The sequence below is a fragment of the Cucurbita maxima genome, unplaced genomic scaffold (genome assembly GCF_002738345.1).
Source record: "Cucurbita maxima cultivar Rimu unplaced genomic scaffold, Cmax_1.0 Cma_Scf00008, whole genome shotgun sequence".
Lineage (NCBI taxonomy): Eukaryota > Viridiplantae > Streptophyta > Magnoliopsida > Cucurbitales > Cucurbitaceae > Cucurbita > Cucurbita maxima.
Window position 1 is genome coordinate 205,648 of NW_019272024.1, and position 16,471 is coordinate 222,118.

Consider the following 16,471-nt stretch of genomic DNA (forward strand, 5'->3'; position numbering starts at 1 on the left):
CACTCGTATCATTTTTTAGATTCTCGATATGTAGTTAAATGATATACATTTTAAAAGAACTATATGATATTTTTCTTATTATTTTGGATAGAAAATAATGATTTTAGTAGAATTACCTTTTTAGTCTCAAGAGTTTTAGTCCTTGTCGCCCTCAAAATAAGTATAGATTTAAATGGATGGATATCCCTATTCCTAAAAATTTGAATACTAAAAATGTAGTTTTTTCACAATTTTATTGACTTTGAATTGGCTTTAATTTAATTAAGTCAAAATAGCTCTAAAGTATTATTAATAAATAGTCTGTTTTGATATGAAAGTTTATAGTTTAAATTGCTACTGAGTTTTTAGTTATTTTCCTAAGTAGTTTCAAATCAATTTCTCATTTTTTAAAAATGGGATATTGATTTAATTCACTCGTTAATCCACCCCTTTTTCTCTTCTCTGCCTTCTTCCGGACTTCCAAGAGAAAGTTTGCACCAACTGGTGAGATTCTGAAGAGGGGAAGCCCTGAAATTTTCTGAGATCTTGATCGATTCTTGCTTTGGATAAGTGGGGTTGTCTTCAATTCCGCAGATTTTGTATTCTGTAAATGGATTTGGATAGTATTGAGTGTGTGTCATCTTCAGATGGTCTCGATGAGGATGAGATCCATCTGCATCACACTCTTCATCCTTATTCCCATTCTCATCATCATCCAGAGTTGTCATCGACGAAACCTCGTAATGGAAGCAACAATAGTGCTATAACAGGCCCCACTGCGACTGCGCCGGCCACTAGCGTCCATGAATTGCTCGAGTGCCCTGTCTGCACCAATTCTATGTACCCACCCATCCATCAGGTTTGTCTTTGTTGCCCTAATTACTTACAGAATGGAGATTCTTTGGCTCTCCACCCTGGGGGGAGAGAGGGAGAGAAGGCTGATTTGATTTTCGATTTACGAGGGTGGGGAAGGGTTTTTATTATTATCTTTAAAATAAATGCTTAAGGTTGGTTTTTTGACGGCATACTTCCCTTTGATTTATCATTTCCCTGCTGAGTTTTTTATTTAAGGTTGATCGTTCAATGTCTGCTGGAAGTTTGGGGATGTGATTGTGAATTGTTTTGGATAGATCTTGTTATCAAATGGTAAAGTGTTAGATATGAACTCTAGAACTAGATTACATTGAAATATGCCAAGTTTTTTGGGTTGATGGGTTGATGTATATTGTATTATATTGTAACTATAGAGCATAAACCATCAATCTCTCTTACTGCTTAGGGTTTTCTAACATCAGGCTATATAATTGAGATGAGATTATTACTTGTCCTATTTGTGCTTGAAAGCCTTTGCTAATAGCAGAAGATGCTGGTTGTTTCAAACTACTCTCTAAGGAGAGTTTTTGGATTTTGTTATGAACATAATTTTGACTGGCTGATGAAACTTTAGTTTCCCATTGCTTTCTTAGAATATTATTTCCCATCATTGCAGTTATCTCAATCTTTCTTCCTGTATCATTGGCAGAATTCGAGTTGGCCATCAGGATGGTGATAGGTGTTAGGATTTAAGAAGATGCTTGTTTTATTCCAATCTTATCTTAAATCATTTAATACTTTTCATAAATGTATATTTTGTTGTTGATATATGTCCAATGGTTGTATGTAATGAGGGTTTAACTGTATGACCAATTAAAATGTTGCAGTGCCACAATGGACATACATTATGTTCTACATGTAAAACACGGGTTCATAATCGTTGCCCTACTTGTAGACAAGAGCTTGGAGATATTAGGTGCTTAGCACTGGAGAAGGTGGCGGAGTCACTCGAATTGCCTTGCAAGTATTATTCCTTGGGATGCCCTGAAATATTTCCATACTACAGTAAACTTAAGCATGAGGCTTTGTGCAACTTCAGACCTTACAATTGCCCATATGCCGGGTCGGAATGCTCTGCTGTTGGAGATATTCCTTTCCTTGTTGCTCATCTGAGGGATGACCACAAGGTGGACATGCACACTGGATGCACATTCAACCATCGCTATGTGAAATCCAATCCAAGGGAAGTGGAGAATGCCACTTGGATGCTTACTGTAAGTCTGATGCACTTTACCTTAATTCTTAACTTTCTTTTTCTTTGGCTGAACTTGTTTTATCGCACATGAATTGTACTCCTTACATATGATATAAATACAAGCACATGTGAGCATATGTCATGTGTGTCTTCGTATGTATGACTGCAGGATTTCAGACTCAATTTAAACCACCAGGGAGATTAAATAAAGATTCCTATAGTCAACAACAATAGATTATGATGAAAAAAATCATTGATATTAGATGGTCTGCTGCATGTTTTAAGTTTGATAAACCATTGAAGATGCTTCATAAGTTTTTCTGATGGTGTGAAAGGGTATTGCTGCAAGTCAGTGACAAGTTTGGCAATCAATCATTTTCTTCAATTTTATATAACTAGTACCTTAACTGATTAACTTCTTGCCGTTTTCCAGTGGCAAATGGATGCGATGCAATAATATAAAAGTTAAGCTGAAATATATAGGGATCAATAGAACCCTTTTTTATTTAATATTTTCAATTTCTTTTTCTCTAAGTGAAGGTTCTATGGTTTCACGGTTCGAGTTTTATCGTGAAGTTTATTGCCGTATCCGTTTAGCTGAAAGATTGGTAACTGGATGCTGAACTGCCCATAAATGCCCTATTTTGTATTTAATCAAATGACTTCAGGCAGGAATGAGGCGTTCTGCTGGACATTTATTGGGTCTACTCCAAATTTTAGTTTGATCCTGTTTCTTGTGGCTTGCTCTGTCACATTTTGCAGGTGTTCAATTGTTTTGGTCAATATTTCTGCCTTCACTTTGAAGCCTTTCAGCTTGGCATGGCTCCAGTCTATATGGCTTTCCTTCGTTTCATGGGTGATGAGAATGAGGCTCGAACCTACAGCTACAGTCTTGAGGTTGGTGGATATGGTCGAAAACTAATATGGGAAGGCACGCCACGAAGTATTAGAGATAGTCATCGAAAAGTGAGGGACAGCCATGATGGGCTAATCATTCAAAGAAACATGGCTCTATTCTTCTCTGGTGGGGATAGGAAGGAACTGAAGCTAAGAGTTACAGGAAGGATATGGAAGGAACAAAACCCAGATGCTGGGGTCTGCATACCAAACCTGTGTAGCTGAGACGACAAGTATTCTATCTTCGTTCTCAAGGGCCTACGGTTTTGTGTGTTGTGGAGCTACTGTGCTTTGTACCTATTCTCTGTTACCTTTGCTGTTATATTGTAATGGACGATTTGTTAAATAGAAGTCATATTGATAATTATTAATCTCCCAAAGAAGGATGCTTTCTGAAGTTGTAACGAATGTTTGCTTTGCAACTCTATAGAGAAGTGGAATATCAACACAAATGCCTTGCCTTGACAACTTTGATTATGGTAAAACAAAGGGCAGCAGCCCTAGCATTTTGTCGTGTCTATGTGGCGTCACTCTATTTTGTCTTAGCAGTTTATTTTTGTATGGTAAAAGTTGGTCAACAAGAAAGCATTCGAACTGATAAGAACAAGCTCTTTTCTTGTCTGGTGGGGATAGAAAGGAACTGAAGCTGAGAGTTACAGGAAGGATATCTTGCCAAAGTTGTAACATTCACCTTACTTGTACGAGGATCTGCGCGTGCTGCTTTTGCCACCCAACATAAGAGACTACTTCATGGGTAAAGATAAAGGGGTTCTGCTAGGAACACATGAATGATTGCGCATTGAATAAGTTTACGGACGTTTCCCTCTGGAAGTTGAAGCTCCGAGAGATTACATCAGCAGAAGCAAAAATGTTTCAGATCCAAGATTGAATTTCGAACTTCATTGTCAAAAGATGCACGTCTATAGGTTATAAATTTTCTTATTGTTGTAGAGCTTTCTCATACCTAATGGGTTAAGATGAACAGAAAACGGATCACATCCATACCATGTAATGTAGCTAGCAACAAATAATAGAAAGTACACAAGAAACAAAAAGCAGTTCACCCATGAAAGTAGCTACAAATAATAGAAAGCTAATGTAATGTAAGCTTTCACCAGTTGCAAGGATATCTGTAACTGTTTAATTCTCGCCTCTCGGTAGCTTTTCTTCTACTGTGCCACTTCAAGGATTCGATTCCGCGAGTTCAGTTTTACCACTGTCTTCTTGACCAGATTGCATTTCGTTCACTGCAGATTCTTTCTCACCTTCCTTGTTCCCAAACAACTTGGATGACAGTAAAGAAGAGACCGCAGCTTTTGCACTTCTTTTCTGTGCCTCTGCTGCCTCAGCCTCCTTTGCCTTCGCTTCAGCTTTCACTCTTTCTTTCTCTTCCATTAGTTTACCTAAATCTCCTTCCCTGTCTTCCTTCCTCAGCTCACCTCTGACAAACTCCTGCAACTCTTCAGAAAATTCAATCCCATCATCATCCAGAAGAGTATCAACCACATTTAGCATTTCATCCAGCTGCCCCGATTCACTTAACGCCTTCATTATAAACTGATAGCTCGAGGCATCCATTTTTAACTTCTTTACCATCAAGTCAAAGAAAGCCTTTGCCTCGTTAATCTTCCCCAATTTAACCAGCTCATCCACTAATCTATTGTAAACTGCTATATTCGGTCTAAGTCCGGACTCAACCATTTTTCTAAAGTATCCAGCTGCATCATCTGGCCTGTTCGCTTTAAAGCAAGAATCCATCAACAAACCGTAAGTAAACTCGTCAGGGTTAACTCCCTTATCGCCCATTGTTCCATAAAGCTCCTCAGCATCAGCCAACATTCCATTATTACATAATTGTTCGATCAAATTATTGAATGATAATGTATCTGGGCTACACCTATAATCACCCATCTTCTCGAATACTTCAATGGCATCTTTGAACCTCCCTTCAATACAGTATCCATCAACCATCACATTAAAGCTTCCCAAGTCCACTGCCAGACGCCTGGGGGGACTGTGTTCCTTTGTCATCCTATCAAACAACATCAAGGCCTCACCAAACTTCCCATTCTTGCATAATGCATCAAGCACGGAATTGTATGCAATGGCGCTCATCTTCACCACTGAATTAACACCCACAGTCTCCTCATAACACCTCATTGCTTCCTCCTCCATTTCTTTCATAAAGTACCCTTTCATCAGGCTCCCATAAACAACTCCATCTTCCACAGTCCCTCCCAACTTCTCTTTCAACTCTTCAAAAAGCTTAAAAACTCCATCAGGATCCGAACTTCTCACACAACCCACCATCAGATAAAGATAAATAAGAGGGTCGGGAACAAAACCCTTCATAGTCATTTCCTCTTTCAGCTCCATTGCCCTCTCCAACTTGTTATTATCTACCAACCCTTTAATCAAGATCCTGTAAGTCGTCGGCGACGGGTTGAAAGGCGCATCATTGATCAACTGCTTGTAATGTTCCATTGCCGTATCCGGCTTACGACAATCCAAATACGTCTGAAAAATCAAATTGTGAGTGATTATATTGGGGGCAACACCAGCTTGTGTAATAAACCGGTGAAGTGAAAGCAAATCGGAATATTTCGATTGACGAAGCAGTGCATTGAGAACGGCATTGACGGTGAAGATCGTGGGACGACAATTAGAGTAAATGGAATGGCGGGTGAAAAGCGCAGCCTCTTCAAGATCATTTTCACGAATGAGAGTAAGAATGCGGTTGTGGAGGTTAAGACGATTACCAGAGAGAGCAGAGATATGCTCAGGGAGTTTGGGGGCATTAGGGTTTTGTGGGGATTGAGGCTTAGAAGGCTGCGATTGTGGGCGAGCGGCAGAGGAGGAAGAGAGCGGGGGCTCAATGCGGAGGCGGCGCTTTCGACGGCGTCGTTCGGCAGCAGCTTCCTCCGGTGATGCAAAGGAGAGAAATCGGAGTGTGACGATGGGAGGTGCCGGAGCCTGGTGCAGTAAATGTTGGGACCTGGTTAGGGTTCTGAGGTGTGTGAAGAAAGTCGGCTTCGATAATGCCATCGACAAATTTCGCCGGAATACAGAGAGACGGTGAGGAATTAGGGATTTTGGCCCTCTTTGGTGACGATAAGGGTTAGACAGGGTTTAAAATTAGGGAACGGATTTTTTTTTTCTTTTTTTTATTTGTCGGCCCGTTTCGGCTCAAAAGGCCACAATGCCCATCGTGGTAATTGGGCCATTGAGTTGAGTTGGGTTCTTAATCTACCTCAAGCCCAACTCAAGTTTGGTGGGTCCAGATTTTTTTCCCCGATTTATTTACTCAAATATTAAATTAATAAAAATATCTTTAAATTTTATGTTTAAAAATATTTTTAAATTTTCAAAAATTTCAATAATGTATATTTTTAGTTTTTTAATAATATCTTCAATCTATTAAATTAGATGTGTTTTTATAACAAATGTTAAAAAAAAAACCGTCCAACATAAACACATAATTTTAAAACTCTACGTTCAACAATTCTATATTCCAGACACGTACTCTTAAATTTAGATTAAAAATTTTGCAACAAAATATAAATTGCTCTCTAAAATGGTTAATGAAAAGTCGTTTTTATGGTAACACTTTTTCAAATGTTGGGTAGAGCAATTAAATCTTTGACATGATGCCAACAAACTTATTTATTAAATTAAAAAGTCAACAAATTAAAAAGGTGAATAGTTTGGCCTGCCATTTTAGAAAATGATTGACAAAAGAAATTGAAATGGTTGTCCATATTATTTACAAAGGAAAGTGTCAACTTTGTCATATATATATATATATATATATTGTATCCTCAATTATTATCAATTTCCTTCCAATAACAATTAATATTAATGGTTTACTATATTTAATAAAAGTCTACTTGTGCACCAAAATTAAAATATTTAACTTTTACTATAAAATTAAATGATTAATTTTTAAATATTTAAATATATAAATTATCCATCATATTAAAATTCCTCTTCATCAATCAAATGCAACATTAAAAAAAAGTTTATTCTTTTTTTAAATTAAAATATTTTAATCTCAATATGGAAATAGCTTATAATTATTCCTCATTTCCTCATATTATTTACAAAAAAGTAAAATAAAAATTGAAAAATCTTGTCAACTTTGCATATCTTACCTACTTCATTATTATCTATTATTTCATTAAAATGACAATTAATGTGTAATTTTAATTACTCTACTATTTTTAATTTGGCCTCTTTCCATTCATCACATTTGCAATAAAATAGGTGGATGAAAGAGACTTTTTTTTTTTTTTTTTGGGGAAAAAAAAAAGANTTTTTTTTTTTTTTTTTTGGGGAAAAAAAAAAGAGAATAAAAACAAATTATTATTTGTATATGGTTGACTATATTATAACACATATTTTTTTCTACAAAAAAAAATGGTGATATGAACTTTCAATTATTTAATTTTGTATTGTTATATGTAGAAACATATCAACCTTGTAATTTTGAAACATAATATTAATTTTATTATTTTATAATTAATGCGGTACATTGTTTATATCATTTAAGAATTATCTAATAAATTGATTTTGAATAAAATTATTAGCATGTAATAGAGATAAAATAAAAAATTCATAAATTTAAATATTAAAATCTTTGTACGAAATATTAATAAATACAATTGATGGTAAAATTAACCTATTTTGAGAACCCATTTTAGCACCTTATAGCATGAATTTATATACACATGCATATATATGTTAGCTTTAAATATGATCTCTTTTTTTAATAATGGAGGTTTCTTTTAACCTTTATCAAAGATAAGAAAGGGAAAAGGATAGATCTCAACCTTTATTAAAAAAAAAAAATCTCTATAGTTTTCTTAATTAAATTTTGAAATATAATTTTATATAGAATTTCTTTGCTTAATAGGAGAACCGAAAGTTATTGACTTTGATTTATTTAAAAAGGATTATATAACAATTATATATGCGTATATTTTCAAACACGTGGACAACGTTGTTTATCATCTTTACTTTTTTTCTTTAAAAAAGAAACACTGCCTTCTAAAGTAGTTTTCAATCGACAAATATTTAAAGTCTACGTTAAATTTATCAATAATAAAAAAAAATTGCGTTTAGAGGGGAAAAGGTTTTATGATGTGGTAGGTATAGTTAAAAAATAACAACAATTATTTAAGAATAGAAAATGACTAATCAAATTTCTTCATAAACACAAAATCATAATTTGCCTTTTGAATCTTTTCATTCATCAAACATCATACTTCTTATAAATAAAGAGAGTGCCTTTAAGATAAGATGATATGACTCAATTATATAAATTCTAAAGCAAGTGTGTTTTATTTTAAACAATTTTATATTGGGTGACGTTTAAAAAGTTAATTTTATATTAAAACTTTTACAATTGAATTTTATATTTTAAAATTTTTTGGAGAATATTAACAAAACAATAAATTGTTAATTATTAATTTATTTTGTTACTTACCCAATATTCTACACCCACACAAATATTTAAATCTCAAATTACAAAACTTGTCGCCATACGCCATGGTCAATGGGCCATATCATTCTTTTATAATAAATATAAATGCCACTCTAAGATAAGAGGAAACCGACTGACTTTTATTTTTCAAGAATAAAAATGGTAACAAACTATTTCTTTTATTTTTTATTTTTAGGGATAAAAGGGAAGTAAACATATATTCGATTGTTCTCTAATATCTTTCATTTTTGTCTGTGACAAAGTCATCGACTGACTCACCATTCTTTATGTGGATAGCCTTCAATTGCTCTTCAAGATATGCATATTTACTTGTGTGATCCATTCTATACCCATGTGCATGGTTTGTAGCATATCCCTTTGTCGAGTTCTTTCATGTTAATATGCATATTTACTCACTTAAGAGCTATCAAAAAGATATTACAAAGACACCTAATAAAATATTATTCCGGGATGGAAGAGTATTTATAATAGAGGGTAAACAATGTGAGTCACACGTCAATCTTATCTTTTATTTTTAAAGTATTCCTATATTATATATCTCCAAAATTTGGTTGGTAAATTAATCTTTTAAACTTAGGGGTACAAATAAAAAATAGGTTTGAAAGGGTAATTTAGGCAAATAATTTTACACAGAGGTCAATAGGTTTAAAAAAGATTAATGTGAAAAAGTAGTAATTTAATACCTTGACTTTGCATTAAAAAGTGGAGTGATTGATGAAGATGGAGGAATATCAAGTGGACGGTTCCTATAAAGAGGAGGGGACCGTGCAAAGCTTGAGCCCAATTTCGATGGCGGAGATAAATTCATGTATTGATTTGTCTAAATAGCAAGAGAGAAAGCAAGCATTGAAACGGACGCCGGAGCCTTTCCAGAATCTCTGTAATAGCTCATCTACTCTGCTCGATCGATTTTGCGTTTTATAACCATGCATGTTCTTTCGTTTAGTAATAAACAGTGCGTTCGTTTGAAGGGATTGGGATTTTGGAAGAGCTTCATTTCTATTTTCTTCATTATCCCACTGGATTGTTGTTTTCTTGTGCTATTCTCAAATGAAATGGAAGATTTCTTGGTTTGAATTGTGAAAAATTCCCTTCTGCCCGGTCCAAGAGAAGAAGAAAAGTGAGATGGGGTTCTTTTCCTTTCGATTTCCTACATTTCCTGCGCGTATCCTGCAAATCAACTAGGAATTTATGGAAGAGTTAGCCCTTTCAGTTTCAATAATGTTTCCAATGAATTAATTGCTTAGAGATAACTTCAAATGTCTGTTTATCTCTTACCACCACAAAAAACAAAAAAATATCTTCTTGTTTATATATATATATATAGAGAGAGAGAGATATAGATATATAATGTTTGGTTATATCAGGGGATATAAAGTATATTATCTTTTTTGGGACTTTTCACTCCTAAAAATAACATTTGTATTCTTGTGTGGGATGAGTTTTGATATATTTATATTTGGTAGAAGTTCTATTAGGGGTTTGAGGAGGACCCTACCTCAAAGATGAATAGAGTTCGCAATATTTATAGAACATATGAGTAGTAACTTTTATTTTCAAGTGGTTTTGAGATTGACAAAAAAAGAGGTATTGCAGATATGCAAGCTTTGGTATGAAAAGTTGTTTGTTGTAAAACGAAAGCAAGATTTGTTCACTTTCCCTTCTTGTTAGTTTAGGATCTAAAAGTCGATTTCATTGCGTCAAGCTACCTGACAAAGGGAAAAGGATAAAGTTGAGCGCTTTAAAATCGAAGGGTTGGTCACAAGATGCGATCCAGAATCAACCATGGTTTATTTAATAATTTATGCAGAAATAAAAAATGAAGTTACAGATTTGTTTATTTAGAAGTTGCGTCCTTTCATTTTCTTTTCTTTCAACATGCTTGAACACAGCTTTTATGGGTGGATTTTTGTGGGCAAGGGAAGTTAGGCCTTTTGCTAATGAACTTCTCTTTCACTGTTCTTTTGTTTGTTGTGGTGTGAATTTGAACTCTGGATTTTTAGTGGTGTGCAAATTGCTGCTTGTTTTGCACACTTTTGTTGTCTGACTAAGACCAAATTCAAGTGCTCGAATCTTGCACAACTGTAGGCATGAAAAGGAGCTGCTTTCTATTGGCTGATAGGCGAAACAGTTCTTTCGCTTGGTGACTGCAAGATTCTGAGTGGTTTATGCTATGCTAGTTTGTCATGGGCTGCTATTATTCAAAGAAACCTAAATCTCCAGGGTACGAGGAGCCCACTGTTCTTGCTGCAGAAACACCTTGTAAGTAGCAAAAGGACCCTCTTACTTTTATCTAATTAATAGAACTTCTCTGCCTCTGCCATGATCTTCATTTTTTAATGGGGTTGCTTCAATGGGAAAATGAAGTAAGCTTTAGTATTTGTGCCATGAGGGAGCTCTTTTGGTTATGTTTGACTTTTAAGCGTTTAGGATTACGCTTCTATTTTCTATTTTAGATCCAGAGTACCAAAAGCATCATTCCTTGCATAATGAACATGGTCCATCTCTATTAAATTGGAGGGGTTTGGTTCACCCTAAGGCTAGCTCCAGTCCTCCTTCAGGGTCCTCAAGGACTTACTTTCAGGTTCATAAACATTTATACATTCAAATTGTGTTCTATTTGAAGGTAGATAGATAGTGCATTACGACGATTCTGCCAGCAAGCTTACTACCTCAGTTTAAACATCTCACATTTCAACTTGAATCTGAGTGTCTCATAATGTCAAACACATTTCTAAGGCTTGCCGAAAACTACAAGTTTGCTTCCTTAGATTGCCATTGCCAGCACAGTCTACTTTATAAAGTATGAAGGGCATTATTAATTTTTTGCGTATTTTGGATGCAGTTACAGTGAGCGAGGTAGAGGCATTATACGAGCTTTTTAAGAAACTGAGCAGTTCAATTATTAACGATGGACTGATCCATAGGGTATGTTGTATGAGTTAATTGATTGCAAGTTACTTCTGTTGCTTGCCTTTCCAAAAGATATATGATTGGAGTTTTCTCTCTATAGCATTTAAGTGGGAGTATCAGTGACATTCTATACTAATATTCATATCTAATCCGCAGGAAGAATTTCAGCTCGCATTGTTCAGAAATAGAAATATGAAAAATCTTTTTTCAGACAGAGTATGTAGCTGGCTTCTTTACACTCTCTATGCTGCAAATCTCCATATACCTCTGCCTTTGATTCCTCACTGCTGAAGAAACTGTGAATCTTTTATTTATGTAGATTTTCGATTTATTTGACCTGAAACGAAATGGGGTTATTGAATTTGGGGAGTTTGTCAGATCCTTGGGCATCTTTCATCCTAATGCCTCTATTAAAGATAAAATTACATGTGAGAGCTTATTCCAGATATTTTTATTTTCAGGTTGTACTGTAGATTACCTGTTTTCATTAATGAAAGACGAGAAAATTTAGGTACCTTGCTGATAATAATGTTTTACTTTGCAGTTGCTTTTAGGCTATACGATTTGAGGCAGACAGGGTTTATAGAGCAACAAGAGGTGGTCTTTTTATTTCTTTTGCAGAATCCTTCTATTGAAGGCAATAGTATTTATTAACCATTTTCTAGGCAACATTTTGTGTTCAATTTGGAGTAAATTTCAACTTCAACTGGATATAAATAACACTAAAAATATTGAAGACTTTCATCCAAACTTACGGTCTCATTTTTTGTTCTCACAGTTGAAGGAAATGGTTTTGGCTCTTCTACATGAATCAGAGTTGATTCTTTCGGATGATGTCATTGAAACAATTGTGGAAAAGGTGTTTCATTGCCCAATGCTGTACCCCTTATTTTTTATTGTTTTTGTTTTTTTGCTGTAAAAAATAATCATCTGGTTCTGGTATTTTAGTACAGACATTTAATGAAGCCGACATGAAGGGCGATGGAAAGATCGATGAAGAAGAGTGGAGGGAGTTTGTGATGAAGTATCCATCATTGATCAAGAACATGACATTACCATACCTAAAGTAGGTAACCACGAGAAGGTTGCAATGTTCTATATTGGAATGTAAATGATTTGTGGAGTTTTGTTGTTTCGCCATTATGGTTTAACAAACACTACTTCCGTGGATTCAGGGATATCACCACGGCATTCCCAAGTTTTGTAGCAACTACAGAAGTCGAAGATTCAGATATGTAGACAAGTTTTTGGTGGTTTTCAGAGTATATGAACAAGAACGCCTGGGACGATAGCTTAAAGATACCCCACCAATATGTGAAGTCTGGAGCGATTTGGGAAGAAAAGAAATAGGTATTCTCTGAACTGTACGTTTAGGAAGATCTAAATTAGGCATATTATAGAGTTGCATTATTACTTTGTGCATAAGAACGAAGAAACTTTGATGCTGATTATAATTGAAGTGCGAAGTGTATATGCATATTCATAGTCTGAGTAGCCTGAACCTGGAGTACAGTAACTTAATAGAAGTCTTAACCAGAGGAGTTAGATTGAGTGTTGAAGTAAGCGGAAGAAAGGGGGTGAAGGTGTAATGGAAACAAAGATATGAATAAAAGGAAGAAATTTCATTGCATTTTAGGTGAGGAGAGAGAAGACAGGTTATGAAACTAATCCCATGACCTTCCGTTCTCCTTTGAAAAGGAAGGTAAAAAAGGGATTGCCACTTACTTTTATGAATTCAGCGTTACAGCTGAACTCTACTCATATTGGGGCGTGTCTTGTCACATATGTTCTTATGTATATATAAATGCGTGGCAGCGGAAGATAGCTTAGCTTAATTCAGGGGTTGCCCACCGACACCCTTTCTATTTTCATAATTATTCCCACCGCCCCCTCTTCACTCCCTCTTCAATTTTCCATTTATTATCATCACTATTACTTTTATAACCCTACCTGCCTGCCTCTTTATGAATTAGCTTTCTACATGAAAACAAACAAGCTTTGGATATTAACGTAACTTTGTGACTCTTATCTTTTCAAGTTAGTATACTAAATCTCAGAAAAGTGATACTGAACTTTTTCGTGCTTCAAAATTAAAGTAATACTAAACTTACCTTTTCACATTATTTGATATCTATTTCCTAATTATATAAAAAGAAACAATAATCTACTAATATAACAATACAAAGATTGCAAAATATTAGTGCGTTATTAATATCATAAAAAATTACAATACAATTTCTTCAGATGAAAAAAGAATGGAACTATCCATACATTCACTAAAAAATGGAAAAAGGAAAACTCTACTATTAATTATATCGTATTTTATGCCGACATTTCCCCCCCCTTGCGGATTTACCCACTTTTTTTCTTTTTCTTCTTTCTTCATTACCACCTTATATAATACAATTGCCGAAATTACACATTTAGCCCTCCCAGGAATGCAACTCCCGTGGACGGCAACCACGACGAGCCGTAAATGAACTGCGCCACCGTGAACTTACTCGCCTCCACCGTGGAAGTTATGACCCGATACCCAGGCCATGTCACCCTTTGGCCCACCGCCCCACCCGGTCCGTAATTCATATACTCCCCATAATACAGCGTGTCCAGCGCAAACGTGGCATTCCACTCCAGCCAACCGCGTGGGTGCACGTGGCTCCCTATGTACGATAGCATGAACACGACTCTGGAATATAATTTCCACGGACGCCCCAAATAGGTCGGGTTGCTGCTATTGGACGACGCCAGATCGGAGGCGGCCAAAATCCGACACGCGTGGATGGAAATTCCAGTGTTCTGATTGGGATCCTTCCGGTTTTGGGCCGTGATTGTGTTCTTTTGAAGGTCCATTGCCTTTCGGGCGTAGATGCTGCAGTTCTGAAACACCACCGCCGCATTGCCGAAGATGAAATCCACCGTCCCATAAATGTCGCACTCCCGGTAGAACTGGCGGTTGGAATGGACGTAGAGAGTGTCTTGATAGCCAATTATGTTGCAGCGGTACACCACTGCGTGGTCGCCGCCAACTCGAAGTGCAACTGCCTGGTGCCGGCCGGGCCCCGCCCAATTCTCAAATGTCATGTCCCTCAAGATTATACCAGCGCCGGTGGCCGCTGTGTTTTTAACAAAAAGAAAAATCCATATTTGAGAAGAATAATAAATTACGGACGGATTAATTTAAAGTGGGAATTATAAACAATATATATATATATATACGTATGTGATTAGTTAGATAAATAATTGGAAATTGTGGCAAATGACTGTGACCACCACTTGTTGCCCGCACACATTTTATTTTCTTTTTCAAAATATAGACATAATTGAGTCAATTATAGAAGGGTAGTTTGGGAAAATCCCTAGGAATAACACGTGCGAGTACAATCAAAGCTGCACATTAGCACGTGGGTTGTTTTTTTTTATATAATCTTAACAAGGAATTATTCTAACCTCTTAAATTATTAGGGTCAAAAATTAAAAATTAAAATTAAAGAGAGAAAGTAAGTGTAATAAATAAATGAAAGTTAGATTAATAGATTTATTACCAAACGACGCCGTGTGAAAGGTTGTGACGTTGTCAAAGATGCTCTTACCACCGGAAATGACAGTTTTACCCTTGCCATCCCCAACAAACATCAGGTTACATTTCTTCCTCCCCACCTTCAGATTTTTCTCTTCGTACCTGCCAGAAAGGACGATCAAGGGCATTTCCGTAAATCCACCATGAGCCAAATTCGTATGGAGCCATGCTTTTTCCAAATCACGTGAAAACAGATCACGATATTGACACGCAAGTGACAAGTCAAACGAAACGCGGTTCAGTTAAAATAAATAAATCAAAACAGCGAAATTAATAAATTACCTTCCTGCCATCACGTATATGATCGTCCTTCTGTTACTGTACTGCGGCGCCTTTTTGATCGCTTCCGCGATCGTCTTCACCGTTCCGCTTCCGTTCTGAGAAACCACAATATCGGCCTGTAACGCCCCCACCGGCAACGTCAGTAACCTCCTCTCTCTCCGACTCATCCAGCCGGGGAAGCTACCGGAAGTATCCTCGTTTTCGCCGGCGTTCATCAACCGGCGCTTGTTCTGAATCGGCACTCCGGAGAAATCGCTCGTTACACTGCCGGAAAACAGTGCCAAGCAATTGCTGACGAGTTCGGACAAATTGTGGAGTTTATCGGCCATTTGGTCTTTGACAGAGCCGGAGAGTTGGGAGAATCCGTCCGTGCATGTGTCTTGATTGGTAAGGGCAGCGCTGAGCCAGGTGATGACGTCATCGGAGGAGCCAAGGCGTTGAGGGCCGCCGTTGGAGGAAGAGGGCGCGACGGACTGCAAGGAGCGGGTAAGGGCGTCGACAGAGTCGTCGAGGAGTTCAAGACAGGCATCGTAGGCGGAGCGTACGCGAAGATCCATTTGCAGAGAGGAGATTCCAGAGGAGAAGTAGAGGGCTTTGTTGAGGTGCTGGAGAGTCATGTTAAAGGAAATGTGGACCAGATCCTGTTCATTGGCGTTCAGAGATCCAGGGAAATCGAGGAGCGAGTTGACACAGAGAGTCGGGAAGCGAGTTCGGCTGCAGGCCTTGGAAATGGCCTGAGTCGGTTTTCGAGGGAGATTGGGGTCGGATCGGACCGAGGAGGCGGTTCGGAGGCCGACGAGAAACGTGGCAGAGACAGCGGCAGCGACGATGAGAATGAGAGAGAGGAGGGAGATAAGGATGAGCCGCCTTCTCCGTGGGTTGGGAGAAACGGCATGGTGGGAGAGTTGGGAAGGTGCGTCAGAGGAAGTGCCGCCAGGGTCGGTTTGGTTGAGCCTGCCGTAGGCCATTGTGGAGAGGAGAGGATAGAGAAGCAGACAGAGAGGAAAGGGGTAAAGGACAGAGGTGGGTTGAGGTTGTTTAGAGTAAATATATATGAAACGAGAGAGATTTTGAAGGGAGAATTAGGTGGCGGCTACTCCACACCGTGCCCCCACTGTGTTGCGTTATTTCTTCTTAAAACACCATTCCTCTGACTGGTGCTTCTAGATGTGGCCAAGGGCCAAAGTGAGCTACTGGGTTGAAGTTTTTTTTGTTTGGCTATTAATTCAACAATATATTTCTGGTTTAATTT

At 37.0% G+C, this 16,471-nt stretch overlaps 4 protein-coding genes across 10 annotated transcripts; 2 read left to right on the plus strand and 2 right to left on the minus strand.

Moving 5' to 3' along the window:
- Positions 1–342: 342 nt before the first annotated feature.
- On the plus strand, positions 343–3,407 carry LOC111482855 (E3 ubiquitin-protein ligase SINAT3). Of its 2 annotated transcripts, none has more exons than XM_023128855.1 (3): positions 343–838; positions 1,680–2,066; positions 2,810–3,407. In XM_023128855.1, exons 1-3 carry the CDS (start codon positions 590–592, stop codon positions 3,167–3,169), a joined length of 996 nt encoding a protein of 331 aa, XP_022984623.1. In that variant the 5' UTR covers positions 343–589; the 3' UTR covers positions 3,170–3,407. The 2 variants fall into 2 exon arrangements, with proteins under 2 accessions (XP_022984623.1, XP_022984624.1); XM_023128856.1 differs by having other exon boundaries at positions 737–838; positions 1,502–2,066.
- A 455-nt stretch (positions 3,408–3,862) lies between these two features.
- LOC111482852 (pentatricopeptide repeat-containing protein At3g49240, mitochondrial) lies at positions 3,863–6,062 on the minus strand. Its single transcript, XM_023128851.1, has one exon. It carries the CDS (start codon positions 5,987–5,989, stop codon positions 4,127–4,129), a length of 1,863 nt encoding a protein of 620 aa, XP_022984619.1. The 5' UTR covers positions 5,990–6,062; the 3' UTR covers positions 3,863–4,126.
- Positions 6,063–9,156: 3,094 nt separating this feature from the next.
- Positions 9,157–12,990, plus strand: LOC111482857 (calcineurin B-like protein 4). 6 transcript variants are annotated; one of them, XR_002718270.1, is made up of 9 exons: positions 9,157–9,327; positions 10,536–10,709; positions 11,293–11,375; positions 11,517–11,576; positions 11,680–11,821; positions 11,905–11,957; positions 12,139–12,219; positions 12,309–12,426; positions 12,536–12,990. XR_002718270.1 is itself a non-coding variant. In XM_023128862.1 (9 exons), exons 2-8 carry the CDS (start codon positions 10,634–10,636, stop codon positions 12,428–12,430), a joined length of 612 nt encoding a protein of 203 aa, XP_022984630.1. In that variant the 5' UTR covers positions 9,158–9,327; positions 10,536–10,633; the 3' UTR covers positions 12,536–12,990. The 6 variants fall into 6 exon arrangements, 5 of the variants coding, with proteins under 5 accessions (XP_022984630.1, XP_022984626.1, XP_022984628.1 ...); XM_023128862.1 differs by having other exon boundaries at positions 9,158–9,327; positions 12,314–12,430; XM_023128858.1 differs by having other exon boundaries at positions 9,162–9,327; positions 12,314–12,426.
- Positions 12,991–13,698: 708 nt separating this feature from the next.
- On the minus strand, positions 13,699–16,405 carry LOC111482853 (probable pectinesterase/pectinesterase inhibitor 34). Its single transcript, XM_023128852.1, has 3 exons — positions 15,220–16,405; positions 14,903–15,039; positions 13,699–14,473 (listed from the first exon to the last, which is right to left on the minus strand). Exons 1-3 carry the CDS (start codon positions 16,185–16,187, stop codon positions 13,776–13,778), a joined length of 1,803 nt encoding a protein of 600 aa, XP_022984620.1. The 5' UTR covers positions 16,188–16,405; the 3' UTR covers positions 13,699–13,775.
- Positions 16,406–16,471: the final 66 nt, after the last annotated feature.

Excerpts from the sequence above, each read along its gene's own strand:
- LOC111482855 (XM_023128855.1), top strand. The coding sequence starts at position 590 with ATGGATTTGGATAGTATTGAGTGTGTGTCATCTTCAGATGGTCTCGAT. Across the intron at positions 839-1,679 it reads TGTACCCACCCATCCATCAG|TGCCACAATGGACATACATT; the intron begins GTTTGTCTTTGT and ends AAAATGTTGCAG. Across the intron at positions 2,067-2,809 it reads ATGCCACTTGGATGCTTACT|GTGTTCAATTGTTTTGGTCA; the intron begins GTAAGTCTGATG and ends CACATTTTGCAG.
- LOC111482852 (XM_023128851.1), bottom strand. The coding sequence starts at position 5,989 with ATGGCATTATCGAAGCCGACTTTCTTCACACACCTCAGAACCCTAACC.
- LOC111482857 (XM_023128858.1), top strand. The coding sequence starts at position 10,634 with ATGGGCTGCTATTATTCAAAGAAACCTAAATCTCCAGGGTACGAGGAG. Across the intron at positions 11,822-11,904 it reads CCAGATATTTTTATTTTCAG|TTGCTTTTAGGCTATACGAT; the intron begins GTTGTACTGTAG and ends TTTACTTTGCAG. Across the intron at positions 12,427-12,535 it reads ATGACATTACCATACCTAAA|GGATATCACCACGGCATTCC; the intron begins GTAGGTAACCAC and ends CCGTGGATTCAG.
- LOC111482853 (XM_023128852.1), bottom strand. The coding sequence starts at position 16,187 with ATGGCCTACGGCAGGCTCAACCAAACCGACCCTGGCGGCACTTCCTCT. Across the intron at positions 15,040-15,219 it reads ATATACGTGATGGCAGGAAG|GTACGAAGAGAAAAATCTGA; the intron begins GTAATTTATTAA and ends CCTTTCTGGCAG. Across the intron at positions 14,474-14,902 it reads CTTTCACACGGCGTCGTTTG|CGGCCACCGGCGCTGGTATA; the intron begins GTAATAAATCTA and ends TTAAAAACACAG.